The sequence below is a fragment of the Dipodomys spectabilis genome, unplaced genomic scaffold, assembly GCF_019054845.1.
Source record: "Dipodomys spectabilis isolate Male_0828 unplaced genomic scaffold, ASM1905484v1 ptg000145l, whole genome shotgun sequence".
Taxonomy (NCBI): Eukaryota; Metazoa; Chordata; class Mammalia; order Rodentia; family Heteromyidae; genus Dipodomys; species Dipodomys spectabilis.
Window position 1 is genome coordinate 9,812,703 of NW_024870822.1, and position 21,267 is coordinate 9,833,969.

At 33.5% G+C, this 21,267-nt stretch overlaps 1 protein-coding gene across 2 annotated transcripts in view; it reads left to right on the forward strand.

Moving 5' to 3' along the window:
* Window positions 1-21,267, forward strand: part of Kif18a (kinesin family member 18A) — a 58,383-nt gene that overhangs the window by 9,759 nt on the left and 27,357 nt on the right. For both annotated transcript variants that reach the window (XM_042691430.1, XM_042691431.1), the window contains exons 4-11: window positions 226-330; window positions 812-922; window positions 3,152-3,349; window positions 4,214-4,390; window positions 5,590-5,664; window positions 5,873-5,985; window positions 9,623-9,785; window positions 16,787-16,951. In XM_042691430.1, coding sequence (XP_042547364.1) covers window positions 226-330; window positions 812-922; window positions 3,152-3,349; window positions 4,214-4,390; window positions 5,590-5,664; window positions 5,873-5,985; window positions 9,623-9,785; window positions 16,787-16,951 — 1,107 coding nt within the window. The remainder of the gene's footprint in view (window positions 1-225; window positions 331-811; window positions 923-3,151; window positions 3,350-4,213; window positions 4,391-5,589; window positions 5,665-5,872; window positions 5,986-9,622; window positions 9,786-16,786; window positions 16,952-21,267) is intronic.

Here is a 21,267-nt window from a genome sequence, read left to right on the forward strand (position 1 = left end):
TGGCTCCAACTTTAATTTTCAATTATAAATGTAGGTAATCTAACTCTTCTGTTTTCCAGGATGGTAGAACAGTTATGGCAATGTGAGAGAAGGGGATGAGAAGAATAAAAATGAACTGTTGCTTATCTTTAAAATGAAAGTCTAATATCCTTTTAGTTAGTAGAATGTATGGTGTAATCACTATTATTTTGACATCGATTGTAAAGTAGTTCTTTTCATTTAAAGGTATATAATGAACAAATACGTGATCTTTTAGTAAATTCGGGACCACTTGATGTCCGGGAAGATTCCCAGAAAGGAGTAGTTGTTAAGGGTCTGACTTTACACCAGGTATGTTTATAAACATCTTCTGTCCCTATTAGAATACTGTGTCTGTTTAGCAATAGACACTAGCGATTATTATCATCCATCCCATCTGATAAACTAAGAACATAGGAGATAAAAATGATTAAAGTATATCTTTTGTCTTGGTTTGTTGTTGGGTGTTTTTGTGGTTTTTTTTGGAATTGTATGACATTTCTTTCTCTAAAATCTGATCAAACATTCAATATCATATGTTAGTTTCCTAAATTAACTTATATTTTTATCTACTCAAAGACTAGATTTTTATCTTTTATTCTTTATATAATACCAAGTGCATGCAAATGATACACAGTCAATATTTATTAGGATTAAAATAGAACACATTTTCTTTGAACGTCTTATTTGTTGAAAATTTATTAAAAGGCCAAGGATGTGTATCTCAATGTGCTGGCCTAGCATAATTGAAGCCCCTAATTTGTGCACTTCTTTTCTACATAAACTTTTGTAGCCCAAATCCTCAGAGGAAATTTTACAGTTATTGGATAGTGGAAACAAGAACAGGACACAGCATCCCACTGATACGAATGCTACATCTTCTCGTTCTCATGCTGTTTTCCAGGTAACAAGCCCTTAAACTATACTCTTCAATTAATATTTAAGATAAATGAAGTAGAATTTCTGGGTGATAATTTTTATGTATGAGCAAAATATTTCTTTATAGACTTTTCTACTATTTAGTGCTTCCTTTACTTTGAAATTCTGAAAATATTTCATTACTAAGAATATTAAGATTAAGAAGACATAAATAAATGAGCTAACCTTTCTGTTGGAAGATTTCATTTAAATACAAAATACATAGATATAGAATGGTAAGGTGGTTATGATAGAAGTTTATTATTTTATAAATTTATAAAAATAATCTTTCTATTAGATTATCTAAAATTCAGAGTAGATTTTACTCTATCTATACTTACAGAACTAATTGAGAAAATACTAGTTGGCTTTTTTTTATAAGATTTTGTCATAAGTGTTGGTATAATTTGAGGAGGGGAAGGGAGAAAACAATATGTTTAACTAGGGATACAGGTGGACCCATTGCAACAATGAGATGTACAAGATGCTATGTCGAAAAACGAACTTTACAACTTTGGCAGGGGGGTGGAGGGGGTGTAGTCGTGGAGATGGGAGGGCAGGGATAATAGGGGAAAAACAAAGGAGGAGGCAACAATGCTTGATAAGAAATGTACTCATTACCTTACTCATGTAATTGTAATCCCTCTTACGGTATTTTCACAATAAAAATAACTTCTTAAAAAAAGATTTCCTCATAAGTTCAATATATATACGTTCCTTAAGAGAAAATGATTGAGTTAACAGTACTTTTTAGAAAGTACCAGTCCAGAAAGAGCTAAACACAGGTTAGTATCTCATTGCTTCTAGATCGTGTGTGTGTGTGTGTGTGTGTGTGTGTGTGTGTGTGTGTGTGTGTGTGTGTGTGATTATATAAGTTTCAGTATGGGTTGTACTGTATGAAATTCATTGTATAAGAAAGGAATTGTTACAGTTGATAGCTTTTATATCTAAGGCATTGAAGCCATTCAAATAATGTCCACTAAACAAAATTTCATTGATCTTTTCTGTTCTTACCACTGACACCATTTATTGGTAGTCCTCGGATGAATGTTTGTGGCACCTTGATTTCCCTGAAATTTTTAGATCTTGCTATAATAATAGTAATAATAATAGTATTTCATAATGGAGTAATAGTTTGCCTTTATTTTTTTTACCACCTAATTTATTTTAGATAAACTACTATGAAACAGATTAAACTACCTTACTGCACAGTGAAATGATACTGTTACTTTTTTAATGTGAAATATTCTCATGGAGAATTACAATAAATTTGCTTTCAGTTTGCTTCAACCATCACATTCAGCTTTTCTTTGGAGATGATACTAGAATATTTTATCTACTACCTTGATTTCCTCTTAGGAGTAGTGTTTTTTATAGAGCCTGTGTGTCCCACTATCACCACTGGGCAATACATGTTTTGGGTCTATGGTACTAGAATGCAAGAGTTTGACTTCTGATAGGTGAATTCCCCTACCTTGGAATACTGTATTAGTTATCTTTCCATTGCTGTAACAAATACTTGAGATGATCAGTTTATAAATAAAAAAGTTTATATTGGCTAACAGTTTTAGAGATTTTTGGTGTAAGATCAGTTTCTTTTATGTCTGTGGTGAGATAGAGCATTGAGGAGAGTATGTAGAGGAGCAAAGAAAGCCTAATTGTCTCATACTGTGAGTGGAGAAATAAAATGAAACAGGAAGGGATACTCCTTTAAGGACAAGCCTCCTGACCAAAAGACCTCCCACCATGCCCTACCTCATTTTTGCTTTTTTTCCAGGTGGTGAGGGACAACGAGGTCTTACTATGTTGTCTAGACTGATCTCAAAAACACACCTTGGCTCAAGTGATTCTCCTGCCTCTCTTTCCCAAATAGCTGGGACTACAGGCCTGCACCATGAAGCCCAGCTTAGTCCCCAACTTTTAGGTTTTCACCTCCTGCTAGTATCACCAAGGTGGGGAACAACCTTTTAACACATGGGACTTTGGGAAACTTAAGAACCAAACAGTAGCATTCACATTTTAAGAATTTTGTATTTTTTTCAACTTTAGTAATTATTTCTGTTACTCAATACTCTAAAATACTAGTTAAATGATAAGTTGTTCAGGTCGTTGTGTAAAAATGACAGTAATTGTGGTTTCAAGTTCTCTTGAAAATAAAGTGTATTTCCCTGTTTATTTAAATCTCTTCCTCGATTTCTCTATTTTATAATTGAAGATTTATTTGCGACAACAAGACAAAACGGCGAGCATCAATCAAAATATTCGTGTGGCTAAGATGTCACTCATTGACCTGGCAGGGTCTGAGCGTGCCAGTGCTACTAGTGCTAAAGGAATTCGATTTGTGGAAGGCACAAATATCAATAGGTCACTTTTAGCTCTTGGGAATGTCATCAATGCCTTAGCAGATACAAAGGTATGTACTTCATTTGTTAAAGACTGAAAGACAGTGTTTTCTAGAGATAATATGTAATACAATTTTTATAACGATCTAATATAACTCAGAATTTGATAGTGTCAATTTTTTATTTCATTTTTTTCACTACTGTTTGGTTTGAACTCATGGCTTTGTACTTATTAAGCTGAAGTTCTACCACTTGAGTGGGCCTCTAGCCTTGTGTTTTGCTGGCTTTTTTTTTTTTTTTTGCTGGGCCTGGGCGCTGTCCCTCAACTCTTCAGCTCAAGGCTAGCGCTCTACCACTTGAGCCACAGCGCCACTTCTGGCTTTTTTCCTTTTGCTTCTGTGGTGCTGAGGAATTGAACCCGGGGCCTCATGCATGCAAGGCAAGTGCTCTACCGCGGAGCCCCTTCCCAGCCCCCAGAGAAGTTTTTGTTATATATTGCTAATATCTGGTTTCTCTTATTGTCACTTTGTTGTTGTTGTTGTAATTGTGTCCTGCTATATTGTTCAGGCTGTGCTCTTAACTGGTAATCCTCCTGAACGAGCCTTTGGAACTAGCTGGCATTACAGTCACGTGCCACTATACCCACTTTTATTGGTCATCTTAATACATGTGATACATGGTATAACAACTAATAAACTGATACTGATACTTTGTTTTTGTTATAGAGTTATATTTAGATGGAGATAGAATTTTTAAATGATTTTTTGTTTTATGTGTTAACTGAATAGCCCTTTAAGATTAATTAACATTTTAATAATCAGTTACAAATATAAAACCAGGCAAGGCTTTAATTAATATAATGAGTAGTATCAAACATACATTTAAATGTGGAAAATACTGTGCAATTTTTGTTGTTGTTGTTGTTGTTCTTTCAGAGGAAGAATCAGCATGTTCCTTATAGAAATAGTAAACTTACTCGCTTGTTAAAGGATTCTCTTGGAGGAAACTGCCAAACTATAATGATAGCTGCTGTTAGTCCTTCTTCTTTATTCTATGATGACACATATAACACTCTTAAGTATGCTAACCGAGCAAAGGATATTAAATCTTCTGTAAGTATACTTACTTTGCCCTTTGTTGTAGAAGTATTAAGGAAGGTTGTATTAAGTAGTTAGGCAACGGAGGGCTAAAACTGCCTTTATTTACTGGTTAATTGTACATTGACTTTGCCTTTACACATCTTGATTCTACTTATAATGAATAATATTCAGTTTTGTGGGTGGTTTATTTATTTTTTCATTTTTTTATTGTGAAAATACCATACAGAGGGGTTACAATTACATGGACAAGATAGTGAGTACATTGTGGGTGGTTTAATGCATCTTTCCCCAAGCTTTTTCACATCATGGCACATACAATTTGAATGGTACCCTGGAATAATCACAGCTTTAACAGACTATAGATGATGATGTAATTTAGTGAGCACCAGCTAACTATCAAATTTACCTCAATTAAGTATAAAGTATATTTTAAAACTTAGTAAAAAAAAAAAAAAAAAGTTAAAGCTAGGCACAGTGTCTCATGCCTGTAATCCCCAGTACTCCAGAAGCTAAGATTAGGAGGATTGCATTCAAAGCCAACCCAGGCAAAAACTCAGGAACTCATTTGAACAAACAGGATGTGATGGTGCACACCTATTAACTGGCTACCTAGGAAGTATGAATAGAAAATTCCCTGTCCACAGTAAATTTAAGGCCCTATTCAAAAAACAACTAAAGGAAAAAAAAAGCTAGAGGCATAACTCAAGTAATAGAGTTCCTGCCTCTAAAGTACAAAGACCTAAGTTCAAGTTTCAGTACCACCTCTGGTTATAGTTATATAATCTCAAGCCAGTGGCTCATGCCAATAATTCTTACTACTCAGAAGACTGAAATCTGAGGATCACAATTCAAAGCATGCAAGGCAGATAGATATGTGAGACTCTTCAATTAAACAGCAAAAAAACTGGAACTGGAGGCATGACTTAAGTGGTAGAGCTCTGGCCATGAGCGAAAATATTGAACAAGAGCACAAAGCTCTTAATTGAAGCCTCAATATTGGCAAATATATATAGATCTATATGTATATAGATCTATATATAAAATATATAGATCTATATATATAAAATCTCAAATTATCAATATGCACACCATCTTCTCTTGTTACAGACTTTAAGTAGGAGTATAACTAATTATAATTGCCACATGATCATAATTGACTAAAAATTAATGAAATGATTAATGAGATGCAATCTCTTTTCCTTTTTTAACAGTTGAAGAGCAATGTTCTTAATCTCAACAGTCATATATCTCAATATGTAAAGATCTGTAATGAGCAGAAAGCAGAGGTATGTCTGATACTTGCATTGTTAGGTTAAACTTCCTCAGTTCTTCACTTACAGGACTCTTTGTACTAATTGGCCAAAAATGTAGTGTATTTCTACTACAAATGAAATCTGGCTTATTTGGTTATTTTTCACAGCTGCACTTTTGCTGTGGTTAGGTACCATGTGAACAAATATCTTGATTTGTTTTTTAATTAGTATTTCTCTCTAGATTTTAATGTTAAAAGAAAAACTAAAATCCTATGAAGAACAAAAAGTCTTCGCAGATAAAAATGACAAGTCAACATTAATGATCCCAAGCATGCAAGAAAAAGAAATTGAAAGGTAAAAACAGTAAGATTTTATTTTGAAGAATTTATTATTTTAAAATTTAGATATTTTATATTAACCATCATTTGTTACACATCTAACATATGTTAAGATGGCCCACACAAACATACACATACTCAGCTGAATTCAGGAAGTCATTACTCTATTGTATATTTTGGAAATCAGGTATTTTGTTTTATAGATTATATTGCTAACTAATATTTAGCCATGAGATAAAGTAAAGCCAGTTAATTTTTAGTGATTTTTTTACATGTAAATCTTTTTATTTTTCCATATTGATTTTGTTACCTACTTAATAAATTTTAACTAAATTAACTACTTGAGTAAATATCTCATAGTGATACCAATTGATAGGGACATAGTGGAAATGGTGTCTAGAATAGTTCACATTTCATGATTAACATTTCTAGATTCAGTGTTCCAGTGGGTCAGTTTACAAAACTGAAGCTGTCATAATTGTTGTGGGGACAATTCTTCTTGAGTACTATGTGGTTAACAGCCTTATTTTGCTTCCTAAACTTTTTTTTTTAACCCCATGGTGTTACTGATGTTCAAACTCAGTGCCTTGTGCTTGCTTGACATGCTTTGCATTGCTTGAGCCTTGCCCAGACCCATCTCTGTTTTATTTTATATATAGCTTGGTAGGTTTTGATGATTTTTTTTGATGCTTACTGATTTAATCTAGTCACTACCAGAATACCAGAATATTTTCAAGTACTGTTAAAAGAGCGATCTTATCCTCAATTACAAATAGGAATAAGAACTATCACATTTTTCAAATTGTAATATTTGATTTCCATCCCTGTCATTTTCATAGACACCATCAGACAATATCAGTGACAGTCATCTATTTTTCAGACAGCATCAATTTGACTTACAATTTCTTAAAGTGAAGGAACTCTGTTTATACTCAAAATTTTCTGTTAATCTCAAACAACCTATTTAAACTTTCAGTTGTTAACTATACTTTATTAGGCATCAGATGTTTTTTATTATTTCCTACCAATCTTAGTATCTTAAAAAAATAACAAGTGGGTTTTTTTTTATTCTCTTAGTTTCATCAGTAAAAGCTTTTAACTCTGGTGTGGTGTATTAGTTTTTTAATTTCATTTTGTAATTCAAATATGCAGCAAGTGGGCTGGGAAGGTGGCTCAGTGGTAGAGTGCTTGCATGCATGAAGCTCTGGGGTCAATTCCTCAGTACCACATACACAGAAAAAGCCGTAAGTAGTGCTGTGACTCAGGTGGTAGATTGCTAGCCTTGAGCAAATGAAGCTTAGGGACAGCACCCAAGCTGAGTTCAAGCCCCAGGACTGGCAAAAATTTAAATTAAATAAATAAAATATGCAGGAAGTCCTCAAACCATACAAATATATTGAAAGAAATCACTCCTCAAAGTTAGTGCGATTGTGTTCATATACTCTCAGCCCCATTTAATCAAGTCGCCTCTGCTGTTTGAAAACCAGATAGTTAGTAAACTTGTTTTTGGAGTTGATGCCTTTGAGCTTCCCTTTCTGATCAAACTATTTAGAAGGGTGGTAGTGTGGGATATGAAATGAACATTTCTTTGGCTATTTTTCATACTTCAAACTGACTTTTAATTAATAATTGAAATTGATTTTAGCTCCAGATTCATATTAAATAACTCATAAACAAGGTAATTATAAAATTATATATCCCATAACCCTTATCAGTTCCCTCAAAAGTGACTGTCTCCCACATGAAATATCTTTTTATTATATCAATTGCATGATTACTTGGGCCTTTATAATGCCCTGATTTTTGAAGTCTTATCATGAAATTTAAATAACGTTATAATGATGTTTAAACAAATAATGGGAAAAATACGCAGGATATATGCTTAGTTACTTGAAAAAGTAGTGTTTGATAGAAATTATACAAAGAAAAAATAATTTTTTTATAAACTGTAGACATTAAACTTCACTAGTAACTGCCAAGAAAAGTATGTAAAGTTAAATTTATTATGTGCAAAATTTTGTTTACTTATTTCTAGCTGGTGACAATTGAATTTGAATGTTGAAAATGACTAGAAAATAGTTATTGTCAATCCCTTAGGGATGTTTTTTTTTTTCCAAAGACAGATTCTAGAAACATTTGATAATAATTTCTTTCTTTCCATTTAAATCAGTAAACACTGTCATGTAAAATGTCTGGCCCACGAGGTTACCAAATATTTAACTTTGTCCTTGATTAATAAGTTACAGAAAAACTGAGAAATTTTCTTTGGCCATAACCTAAAGATAACTTGACAGTTCATTTACTGGCATTAGCATTAGTGTAATACAATACAGTATCACAATGTCCATACATATTTCCTATGAAATATTCATCAGTTTGACAAAACAGCAGTAAAGTCAATGTATTGTGGCTTATAGTCATTCCCAGTAGAATTTCATTAAGAACTACTGACGTAAATTGGCAGTATTTTTACCACAGATCTTTGCAAATATATCTAAAATTCTGACCAAAGAACATTTATTTTTAAATGTGCAAGCTTGATTGTATATTAAAGGCTTTACATTTAATTTTTCTTAGATATTTTTGCCTGTATGTCACTGTTTTATACTGATACTGTATTTCAATTCTGATCTCTGACTTGAAAGCACTAATAGTTCTAGTATGTTCTAGTATGTATTTCTGTTGACCCTGGAAGGTGCAGGATTGTGGATTCCTTCAGGAATTTCCGTAGGAGTTAATCAGCCTCAAGTGGTCAGGCATGTGGATATCTCAATCAAATTCTCCTACTTTGATTCTTTAGGTCTATATTACACTTTTAAAGAAGCAAATAATAGTGGCTTTTCTATATTTCATGCTTTGGGTCCTGAAAGTGTCAGTTGATTCTTAGCCAAGCTGTAGGGGTTACCTAACATTTATGATGTGTTTTCACAATAATAAATTTTGAAGCTAAACTCTGGTCCTCTCATAATACCTAGGGAGCAATGAAAACACTCTGGGACTGTGCCTCCTACTGCTTCATATTAGGCCACCACCAAAACAACATAAAATTTTTGGTCACAGGTACATTGAGAATAGCCATAATACAGTTCTAGATTATCATCCTTTTCTACAAATACCAAATATTTTACTTTGGGTAAACAGTCTGACTTAAATATAGATATAAGCAAAATTTAGTATACTACTAATACCAAACATCATCTGATAGATGTATGTATCAATAACAGATTTTTTCTTTGGCAGGTTTTGAGAAAAACCTATAGTAGAAGAAACAAAGTTAATATTTTTTTCTAAACATTTTTGTAATTGGGAAAAGTCATTCTAACCTACTTGCTATTTATCACACAATATAATTCTAAGTGGTATGTATTTAGTAATTTAGGGAAACTTTGTGTATTTGGGCCCAATCGTGGGGTCTAAACTCTGGGCCCGGACACTGTCCCTCAGCTCTTCAGCTCAAGGCTAGCGCTCTACCACTTGAGCCACAGTACCACTTCTGGCTTTTTTCTTTTTGCTTATGTGGTGCTGAGGAATCAAACCCAGGGCCTCATGCATGCAAGGCAAGCACTCTACCATTGAGCCACCTTCCCAGCCGCATTTAGGGAAACTTTGTATCATTTATCTCACAACTAATGAAATTTTATAATTTTTTTTAGATATCAAGAAATTCTGAACTGCTTGTTCCAGAATCGAGAAGAAATTCGACAAGAATATCTAAAATTGGAAATGTTGCTCAAAGAAAATGAACTTAAGTCATTCTATCAACAACAGTGCCATAAGCAGATAGAAATGATGTGTTCTGAAGACAAAGTAGAAAAGGTATTTAAATTACTTCCGAATGAAATTGTATAGAATGTGAAATCACAAAAACTTCTGATTTGGAAGACATGGAAATGCAGTAATTATGAACAAACATTTAGAAATGCTAAAAGAACTATACCAATTGTTCTCCTAAATACTAAAGTATATAGAAAGCAATTTAAGGAGTGACCTAGAAAATAGTTCTTAAAATGCTTTAAAAACACTGCAGATAAATAGGATTAATGAAAAGATAGAAAGTCTATACAAAGCAATTAGTGAGCATGATGAGACTAACCTAAGATTAGAAGAATTCATGGAGTCCACAAACAGAAATCTAGAATGTTTAATCTTTGGTTTTGCCTCTTTAGCTGTACTCCTTGATTGACTCTTCTATTGCCTGCTTATTTTCTGTGGGAATTAAGCTTCTTTAACTTGCCATTTTCTCTTGTTTTTCTGTGATTTGTTCTGCCCATTTGGAAAGCCTTTTGGTTTTACTATTTTTTTTTGTGGCGGGGGGTAGGGTGAAGGAGTGGGGGGGGTGAGGAGGGAAACTGTTGAGAGAGGAGATGGCATGTTCAAAATGAAACATGCTCATTACCTGACTTATGTAACAACAACCCCTACATCACCTTTACCATAAAAAAAGTAAAAAAAGAGAAAAAGAGCCAGGAATATTAGGGATTGGTGGAGTAGTTCTGTTATGACAGCTTTAGCCAATAAACAAAAGCATCAGGTACCAAATTTGAGTCCTGATTTCCCCTCCCCTCCCCCACGAACATACACAAAGAACCAGGAAAATTCTATATGAATTGTACTATATTTGTATATTTCCTGCATGTTTGATTAACATTTAACATTTACATGTTTACATTGTACTTTTAACAAATATTGATGCTTATCATATGCTTATATTATTGATATTGACTAGTTCTGTTGACATACATGAGAGTATTAGTATGTTCCTCAAATGCTGAAATGACAAGCTGTACCATCATCTAGGAGTTGTTATACAGGCACACCCTCCTGCCCCATTCAAACCTATTAGATCAACATTGCTGGGGAGTGGTGAGCAGATAACGTGTGGTCCACAGCAACCCCACTCCTGGGCATTTACCCAAATAACCACACACACACAGGCCATACTAAAACTACCATCATAATCATGTTCATTGCAGCATTATTTACCATAGCTATGATATGGAACCAACCCAGATGCCCCTCAGTAGATGAATGGATTAAGAAAATATTATATGTATATACAATGAAATTCTATACTTCCATCAGAAAGAATGACATCACCACATTCATACGTAAATGGAAAGACTTGGAAACAATCATATTAAGAGAAGTAAACCAGACCAAATGAAACATAGTCTCCATGGTTTCCCTCATTTGTAATAATTAGTCTATGTCTAGGATAGTCCTAGCAGAGGCTCACAATAGCAAAATAGCTATGTATATATGACCATTTAAAATGATGCTAATCAAAATGAACAAGATATGGAAACAAGGGGTTTGTCCTTGTTGTTTTTAATGTACTGTGTGAAGCTATTTCTTTCTCTTTTTTTTTTTTTTTTTTTTTTGGGGTCCGGTCGTGGGGCCTGAACTCTGGGCCTGGGCGCTGTCCCTCAGCTCTTCAGTTCAAGGCTAGCGCTCTACCACTTGAGCCACAGTGCCACTTCCGGCTTTTTTCTTTTTGCTTATGTGGTGCTGAGGAATCGAACCCAGGGCCTCGAGCATGCAAGGCAAGCGCTCTACCACTGAGCTACCTTCCCAGCCCCTTCTTTCTCTTTCTTTCTGCTCCGCCTCTCCTCCCCCGCACTTTTGGCTTATCCCTTGTTGTCACTATATTTGATTTTGGTACTCTGTGCCTTGTATGTAAGTTTGTCTGATTTGGGAAAGGGAAGGGGAGCAACAAAATGGTGAGACAGAGTGAGACAAAGGACAAAGGGTGCACCAGCAACAGCAATACTGACAATATGCTGGAAATGTTGGGGGAAGAGGAGGGAAAGTGGGAGAAAAATAATTCAACAAGAAATGTACTCACTGCCTTACGTATGCAACCGTAACCCTCTGTACATCACCTTGACAAAAATACTAAATTTACAAAAAAAAAAAAGAAATTTAAGTTTCATTTTAACAAGAAAACGAAGAGCAGCAAAATCTCAGTTCCAATTCTTGCTTTTCTGCAATATGTATGAACTCCTCACAAGTTAACAAAGTCTCAAGGAGAGTTTGTTACCGGAAGTATGACATGGAAACAGCCCATAAGAACCAGTGATTTACAATATAAACCAATGGGAATTTTTTTTTTCAGAAAAGAACAGTTTTAATTTTTGATTATCAAAAGAGGGGAGTATATTCCAGACAGTCTCACTCTGTATACTCTCACTACTCACTTTCCCAAACATTTTCTACAAGTTTCACTGTTTTATTTTAATCCGTATTATCTACTTCGACCATATTTTATCTTTCATCTTCCTTGTTAGCCCAACCCCCCTGACTGATTTAAGGTATGAACTTTAGCATGTATTTTATTTAGGAAACCCCTAAAGTTGAAAATTAATAAACAAAATATTAGAACAGTAGTACCTCTGCAGAGTCAATGCAAAATCAGCCAGGAAAGAAATCATCAATGCTAGCCACTAAGTCCAAAATATAAAACACATAGTAGAACAGTTTGCCACAGTTAAGAATCAGCAAAAGCTGGGTACCAAGTGGCTCATGCTATAATCCTAGCTATGAAGGAGGCTGAAACCTAGAGAACTGAGGTTTCGAGCTAGCCTGAACAGAAAGGTCTGCAAGATTCAATCTCCAATTAACCAATAAAATACTATACTGAAGGTGTGAATCAAGTGTTAGAGTACTAGATATGAGCAAGAAAGCCATGTTAACTCAAAGCCCTTAGTTATAAGCCCTGACACAGCACCAAAAGAAAGGAAAAAAACAACAAAATAAAAAACCAACTTGGCAGACAGCAAATATGACAGATTTCCCAAAACTTCATTTGACATACAGAAGACAATGCAAAAAATTTATGGTGCAGATTTTCTAGTAGTAGAAAGATGTATATTCAAAAGGAATGAGCTTCTAGCAGTACAAAACAAATACATACCTAGACCTATAAGATCACAATTATTTCCTCAGTTTTAATGGTAAGGTATATATACGCATGCTTTTAACTGTTTCTTTTTATTTTTTACTTTCGTGTGTGTGTGTGTGTGTGTGTGTGTGTGTGTGTGTGTGTGTGTGTGTGTGTGTGTGTGTGCTGAAAATTGAATCCAGGTTTCATGTGTGCTAGGCAAGTACTGTGCTATTGTTACCCAAAGCCCCATAAAGTCTTCTAGTTTCCTACCTAATTAATATGATTAAACCACTATAAAACGCTAGTTGGCTCACTTCAGTTTGCTTTCTTAATTACTACTATTCTATAGGTACTGTAAATGCTCTTAACTATTAGCTTCTCATTGTGATTATTTTAAAAGTCTTTCTGGTGGAAAGAACATATTTGTGCTGATCCTTGCATGAGATTATCAATTGGAAAAAAAACAAAAATAGTTTTTATAGATAAAATATAGATTTGACCAGTACAGAGTATATTTGTGGTATATTTGTGGTATATTATAAAAATGCCTAATGCATTCAATACTTCTACAAAAAAAAGTTTTTTATTATAGCTTATTTCACTAGTAAATTGCCCTCATCTTTCTGAACTAGAAATTAGCCTACACTAACCACTGTAAATGGATTTGATTTGGCACATGAAAAATAGAAGACATTTTATATAAATATATTCAAGCTGACACATGACAAAAAGAAGACATTTTATAAAAATTATTGACAGTAAATGGGAAGAGTGTCACATATTATGGAAACATTGGTTGCCAGGAATTTAGAATCTAATTTTTAACTAAAAGTAAGTAGTAAGTAGTTGTAAGTAGTCTGAATATTACCAGAACTTAGAATTGAGTACTATTTATTAGGCTTTTATTGCAGTTAGTAAGCTTGGTATGTTAATCCCATACTAACTTAGGTCATTTTTTTACTTTGATTTACTTTCTTAAATGAATTTTGAATTGTGTCTCTTTATTCTTCTGCATATTAATCTTTTATAAGCCAGTTGACTTTTACGATGTCTAGCTTTTGATTATTTCAGTCTATATGTTACCATTTCTTAACCATTCTTGATGCTCTACCTCTTGATGATGTCCTTAATTATTTTTTATATGGGTTCTCTCATTTTTGTCCAGGACTGGTGTTAGACTACAATCATACTTGAGACCACAAGCACATATTACCACATCCAGCTTACTTGCTGGGATGAGATCTTGCTGACTTTTTTGCTTGGGTTGGCCTTGAATTGTGTTCATATGAACTGTCCCTATGAAATTAGGGAGATAAAAATCTTAAAACAGGCATGTTAGCTGATACCTACAGTCTAACACCTAGAACAGGAAGTTTGGAAGTTCAGGTCATCTATGCTTTATGGTGACAAAAAAAGAAAAACAAAACAGTTATTGGTTATAATTAAACCATTGAGAAACATCTCAGGCTTTAGTTATAATTTGTTTGTGGACAGAAATGTATTAATAAACTGCTTTCTAAGGCAAAGAATTTTATGTTTTGGATGCCCTCCAAAAGAGATTTATTATCAGAACTACTGAATCTCATAACATTGATTCAGCTATAAATAGGTTTGGAGTATGGATACTGAAATGTATATTGAAATAAAACTCCTAGGTAGTTTTATAGCCATGTAAAGATAACCTGTAAAATTATTTTATAATGTAAATATGAGTTTGCCATATTACCAGTTCTTTTGTACAAAGTAATAACACCTAAAATTTCAAAACTATATTCTTTCTCAAGACTTTTGTGGTGGTATTCTGGACATTTTATTACTGAAAATACAAACAGCTCTTTTCAAACTCAGTGGGAAAAACTTATTTTAATACCAGTATAAAATTTATATATTTAAAAATGTTTTTCCAGACACTTCCCATCTTGGAACATTGATTCATTGGAAGTAATTAAACATTCCTACAAAGAATCTTCCTGGATAATATATTTGTTGAGCATTAAAAGTAAAACGTCAACTAACTTACTTTTGAGCTTTTAGCTAGGATCTTTCTGGCATTAAATACTGCCACATTCAGATACACAGGTGACTTTACTCTGGTTTCTAGAGGGGTGTTTACATTTGTAAATGATGAAGCAGCAATGGTTTAATTTAACTCATTTTCCTATTAGATAATGGAATACCCGCTGAGATTGACTTGCCAAGTTTTCACAACTTCTGAATGGCAGAAGAAATTCTAAAACTCCTATATCCCACTCAAAAAAGCCCTGCTACAGCAAGGCTTTTAAACTTCAGGTTTCAGGATACTTTTCTACTTCATTCTAACTTAGAGTTTGAAGACTTTTGGTTTATATAAATTCCTTCTACCAATATTTCTATTAGAAAGTCAAAATGAAATTTACCCAAAAAACTCAAAATAATTGAAAAAAAATGATTTACTTCAAAATAGCTCATATGTTAACATCTATATGAAAATAGTTAATCATGGCTTTTAAAGCAAAAAAATGGGTAGTAAAAAGAGTAATAGTATCTTTTGGTTTGTAAAACTACAGTAATTGATGAATAAGAATACATTGTTATCAAAATTGTATTGACTGAATAAACCATAAGAAAGAGTCTTAAGGCTCTCTAGATAATGACTGCAGACATCTTTTTTAGTTGTTCTACCTAATAACATCTTGTAACCTTTTGCCCTAGAAGTTTACAGTTTGTTTCATTTGTTTTAATATCTTACCCCATAATCAATTATTGGGATATAATTAATCAGATAATGTCAAGAACCTTATTGAGAATGGCAATGAATATCAACCTGTTTTTTTATCCACTAGCATAAAGTGGAGCTCTTTTTTTACTTAACCTTTACATTTCTCTTGGAGGAAAGGTTAAATAAAATGTATGAATACCTAGGAGTTGGCTGTGAGTTAATGACAGCTACATTTACTAGACTCAGAATCCTTTATGAGCCTCCATTCAGTTAAAGACAGTCATATTTGTTTTTGTTTTATGCCTGCCATTTTTAATTATGCAACATTTATAAAAGTTAATACATTAGGGGAATTTATTAGCCCAAAAGGGTAAAGCCCTTAATGAATTCAAATCTAGCTCCTCTTCTTTATATTATTCTTCACTCTCCACTTTCAAATCTAGCTGTAAGTGCCTGTTCAAATCTTAAAGCTGTATTTTTTCAGGTATAGTCATCATATCTGATAATTATTGAGTTCAGTATCTCTTGGAAAATTTCCCACAGAGGTCAAGCTGTTCTGACCCACAGTTCCTATGATAGTGTGAAGACCAAATGATCGATTTCAATCTAATTTTTGCAAATGTAAAACACCAAATATAGCAATGGAGCCATTAATGGACTTGAACCCATCTATAGGCAAAATCAGCTTTTTGAAAAGCAGACTGATTATCAACTCTCATTTCTGTCTATTGAATCAGCCAATTTAAGGCCTTACAGGCAAAATCAGAACACTATAACACTTTATTTGTTCACATCCTTCAAACTGGAGAAGTGGTAAGAGGGGATATGAATCTGCTTTGATTTTGATTAAGGAAGTCATGGAATTTATCTGACCTTATATGAACTTTACAGATTCAGTGTAAAAGAGGATGTATTTTGTTAGTGCGCATATGCGTGCCCGCGCGCACACACACACACACACACACACACACACACACACGAGGGGGGGAAAAGTTACACATTTTAAAGTTGTTCACTGTATTTCTTACAGCCAAAACTCCTAATGTAATGTTATACAAGTGACTCAACTCAGTTTCCTATTTTCCTACAAGTATTATACTGCTTTAAGGAGGAAATAATTTTAAATATAAAAATATAGCTTAAGTTAATCAGCTTTGCTAACATCAAAAAATAGTATTTTGCTAATACCATGTACACCAAATGTCATACAATTAGGTATGTTGTATTGTGTTTCAGGCTACTTGCAAACGAGATCATAGACTTGCAATGTTAAAAACACGTCGCAGCTACCTAGAGAAAAAGAGGGATGAAGAACTGAAGCAATTTGATGAAAATACTAATTGGCTCCAACAAGTGGAAAATGAAATGGTACTCTTGGGTCAAAATGGTTGTATTCCAAAGGTATGTATGTATTTGTATATTCAGATTTAATTTATGAAAATCAGGCTCTATTTTTGTTATTCAGTATCTTTCATAAGAAAACTATTGCCCTAGTTCTCTGAGATATAATGAGTTTATTTTATACTGTTTATAACTGAATATACCTTCTGCTTGCTAATTAGCTACTAGATTTGTACTTTCAAAAGGGAAAAGTTATTGCTGAGTGTTATTCTTAAACAATTCCTCCTTTTATTAGGTGGATCTTAAAGTAATTCTCAATTTCAAACAAGGATTCATGTGGGTAACTTAAGTTTGTTTTAAACCTTGGTATTTTTGAAAAAAATGGTTTTAAATGGTATGACTACTAATTTTATTATAGCTAAGTAAAGTGATTTGAAAAAAGTATAGAGAAAGGTATGTATGTGTGCGTGTCTAGGTGTGACGTTATTCCATGTTAGAATATCAAAATATATTTATGCATAAAGTATAATGATGGTAGTTTTCATTAATGTCTGTTCTATAACAAACTTATAAGTAATATGATTTCAATAGCTTAGCCAGTTTGGGCTATACTTTACTCCCTTAACAGTGTCTTGGAAGTATGTAGTTCTAATATATTAGCATCAATCTTATCAATTCGTGATTATAATATAATACTTATATTTTAGCTCCAGTATCAAATTTGTACCTATATCAGAAGAAGAGGGAAATGGAGGCAGGGGGGGCGGTTCTGTGTCTAGATCGGTAAACAGTGACTTTTCTAGAAATGCCTAACAGACTATTAGCTAGAATGTATCACATGGCTGCCCCAAGATAAAAATGAGTCTGGAAGTATGACTTTACTTATTTCCTTTGTTGCTTGAAACATTCCCCTAAAGAAAACGTTAGTCCTTGAATAAGAAAGAAGAAAATGATAGGTACTAAGCACATAATATAGCTAAAATCATATGCTTTTGCCAACAAACGGATATTAGATCTTCTGGAATTTTAAAATCTGTAAAAGAACATCTGACTGAAAATAAAGATGGACTTGAATACTCAGTAATAAATGCTATGGGCTTTTAATATTCAAAAAGTACTAATTTTGAAGCTGGGAAGGTAGCTCAATGGTAGAGTGCTTGCCTTGAATGCATGAGGTCCTGGGTTCGATTCCTCAGCAGCACATAAGCAGAAAAAGCCGGAAGTGGTGCTGTGGCTCAAGTGGTAGAGCACTAGCCTTGAGCTGAAGAACTGAGGGACAATGTACAGGCCCAGAGTTCAGCCCCCACGAAGTTCAGCCCCTACGATCGACAAAAAAAAAAAAAAAGAAAAAAAAGGGGGAATAGATTCACTGACTGGCTGGCAATGGATATAAATATTTTATGAACACTAGTATGTAAAAAAAAAAAAAATAAGCAAAAGCAAATCTTTTTAGCCGTAAACCTTGAACATGAGTGCAGAGAAAAGACTAGTAGGCGCAGTCAATGATGACCATTCAGAATAGTAAGTAAAAGATACCCTGACTTCTAAGAAGAAAGACAAAGACAAATGCAGAGAAGAACTTTTACTGTGGGTATTTATTGAGACTCAGTCATCCTAGGAATCTCCAAACTTGTTTGAAGTCACTTGTTTCCTGAAGCCCTTTTATTGATTTAAAAATGTGATGTATATATTCTTCATAAAGAAATTATTGTATCCAAAGTGTTGTACCTATCCTAAGATGGTATAATGATTTAAAAATACCAGCCAAAAAAATTACAAAAGACAGTGATTCATCGTTGAACTCTAAAGGCATTGTCTAGGCACAGGAAAAAGTAGCTTTTGAAATTTCATGTTAGCTATAAGTCACCTAAAACTAAAGATTCAACTTAGAGTGCAACAGTTTTCACTACCTCTTAAAGTTTTCAAAGGAACCAGTTAATAACATGGACAAATATATGTTACTCACTTTCACTTCATGATCCAATACCTTACTCTCTTAAGAAGCACATGTTAAATGATGTTGGTATTTACTAGTTTATTCACTTTTTAGTGTACACAAAATTGTAAGTACTTTGGTTAAACTTTGACTTTAGTTAAAAATTAGAAATTTCATTAGTTTTTGTATATGTGTGTGTGTGTGTGTGTGTGTGTGCGTGCTATAACTTATAGTTCTACTACTCTGATAGATTATTTAGCTCTTTCGATGGGCAGACTTTTTCAAAATTTCTTTTGTACTTTTTAGTAGAATGTAAATTTACTACTCTACTCAGTTTGAAGTATAGTGTTCAATTCATTAAGTACATTTCTAAGAACTTAGCATATGTCCTTGTAGGTTTAAAATGTAGGTGTAGATTACTTACATTATTTCTTCAAAACAATGAGTTAATTTTATTGTACTTGTTCTATAAGGAATTAGCATTCTTATTTATAGTCATGGATAACTACAGATGTAGTACTTAAAAACTTTTTTAGTTTTTTTTAAAGAAACAGAAAAGTCAGTTGTAGATAATTTTTAGTCTTGCCTGTGCTATCCTGTATTTGCTATAAGCTCCCAATTTTAAAGAATTCAAAGTCCTTTTGCATCTTATTATTATAAATAATTTGAAAAAAAGAAAAAATTAAAACTTTACATTCCTAGTCAAGTCCTATGCTTAATTCTTTTTCTACAGATGTTTTCACAGTTGAAATAATTATTAGTTACTATTTCCTACATAGGTTCATGAAAGAACTTGATTTATTCAAGATCCTAGAACTCTGGAAAACTGAGTGATTCTGGTTTTTGCAGTTAGTATGCTTTCTATATCTCTTCTTCTGCATTATCTATTGCTTTAGCCATCTTTCTCTACTCCTCACTGCTGTGACTCCTACCCTGTTTTTGGACTGCTTATTACTGCATTTGGTTTTTCTGATTCTGGCATGTTCCAGAATCAGAAAACTATGTTCCATAGTTACTTAACATATCACTCTTTTATGTCATTTTTCCAGTATAAACTCTCTTTCATGATTTATCAGGTCTACCATGGTCTGGTACCTAATAATTCTCAAGTTTTATATCACTCTCACCACACTCTACATTTCAGCTATTACTAACCTACTTGTAGTTCTCAGAATAGGCTCTGCTCTTCTAATCAGGTTCAGTCATTAATGTGTAAATGTAAAAACTAGTTTAAGTTGTAAACTTACTTTTTTAAAAATGACAAACTAGCCAAGATCTATTATTGACAGTGGTTCAAGAATATCCTGGGACTTAACAGGCCTGGACACTGTCCCTGAGTTCTTCTGGCTCAAGACTAGTGTACTCTAATACTTGAGCCACAACTCTATTTCCAGCTTTTGGTAGCTAACTGGAGATGACACTTTCACGTACTTACCTATCTGTAATGTCTTCAAACCATGATTCTCAGTTCTTAGCCTCCTGAGTAGATACGATTACACATGTGAGCTACCTGTGCCAAGCAAAGAAAAAAAAGTAAAAAGATAGAAATATAACTATTTTTAAGAAATATAACTACTATATGATTAAAATCATTTTATTTTCTAATTAGAAAAGAATGAAAAAAAACATCTAACCCAGCTCTTAAAATGTTAGTCAAATAATCTGATCTTCATATAGGCCATATGAAGTGGCTTAAAATGGCAATTTCTTTCAAGGCTAAGCCTTTCTCTAAACATCAATACTTATATCCTAATACTAGAGCCATATCATCCTGTTTCTATGAAAATTTTTCCCTAAAATATTTGCTGTTTCTTGACGTATAAAAATGACTTATGTAATAAAACTTTATCTTAATATTTCTCTGGCAAATAGAAAGACATTGTTTTGACATTGTTTCTCTGTCATCGTCCCTACTACTGGGATAGGAATATTTTTTTTTGTTTGTTTGTTTTTTTGTTTTGTTTTTTTTAATTTAATTTAATTTTATTTGTGAACATACTGTACAGAGGAGTTACAGTTACATGGGCAGGATAATGTGTACATTTCTTACCAAGCATTGCAGCCTCCTCCTTTGTTTACCCTTCACATCCCTTCCCAGCCTCCCCCCTCCCCCACTAATCCCAATCCTTCTCCTTCCTCCCCCCCCCAGCCCCCCCCCCCCCCAACTTTGTAAAGTTCGTTTTGGACATGACAACTTGTACTTCTCATTGTTGCAACAGGTCCACCTGTATCCTTAAACAACTGGTTTTTCCCCATCTCCTCCACAAGTTATACTGACATCAAATATAGTGAAAGCAAGGGTTATACTGTGGGGGAGGGACATACAAAGCAACAAAGAGATAATCTTATAAATGTGTTAGAAACACATGCATGAAAGAAAAAAACATTAAAATACACATCTAAGGGTTCATTTTCCTGACATCACATTATCTGACCTTTT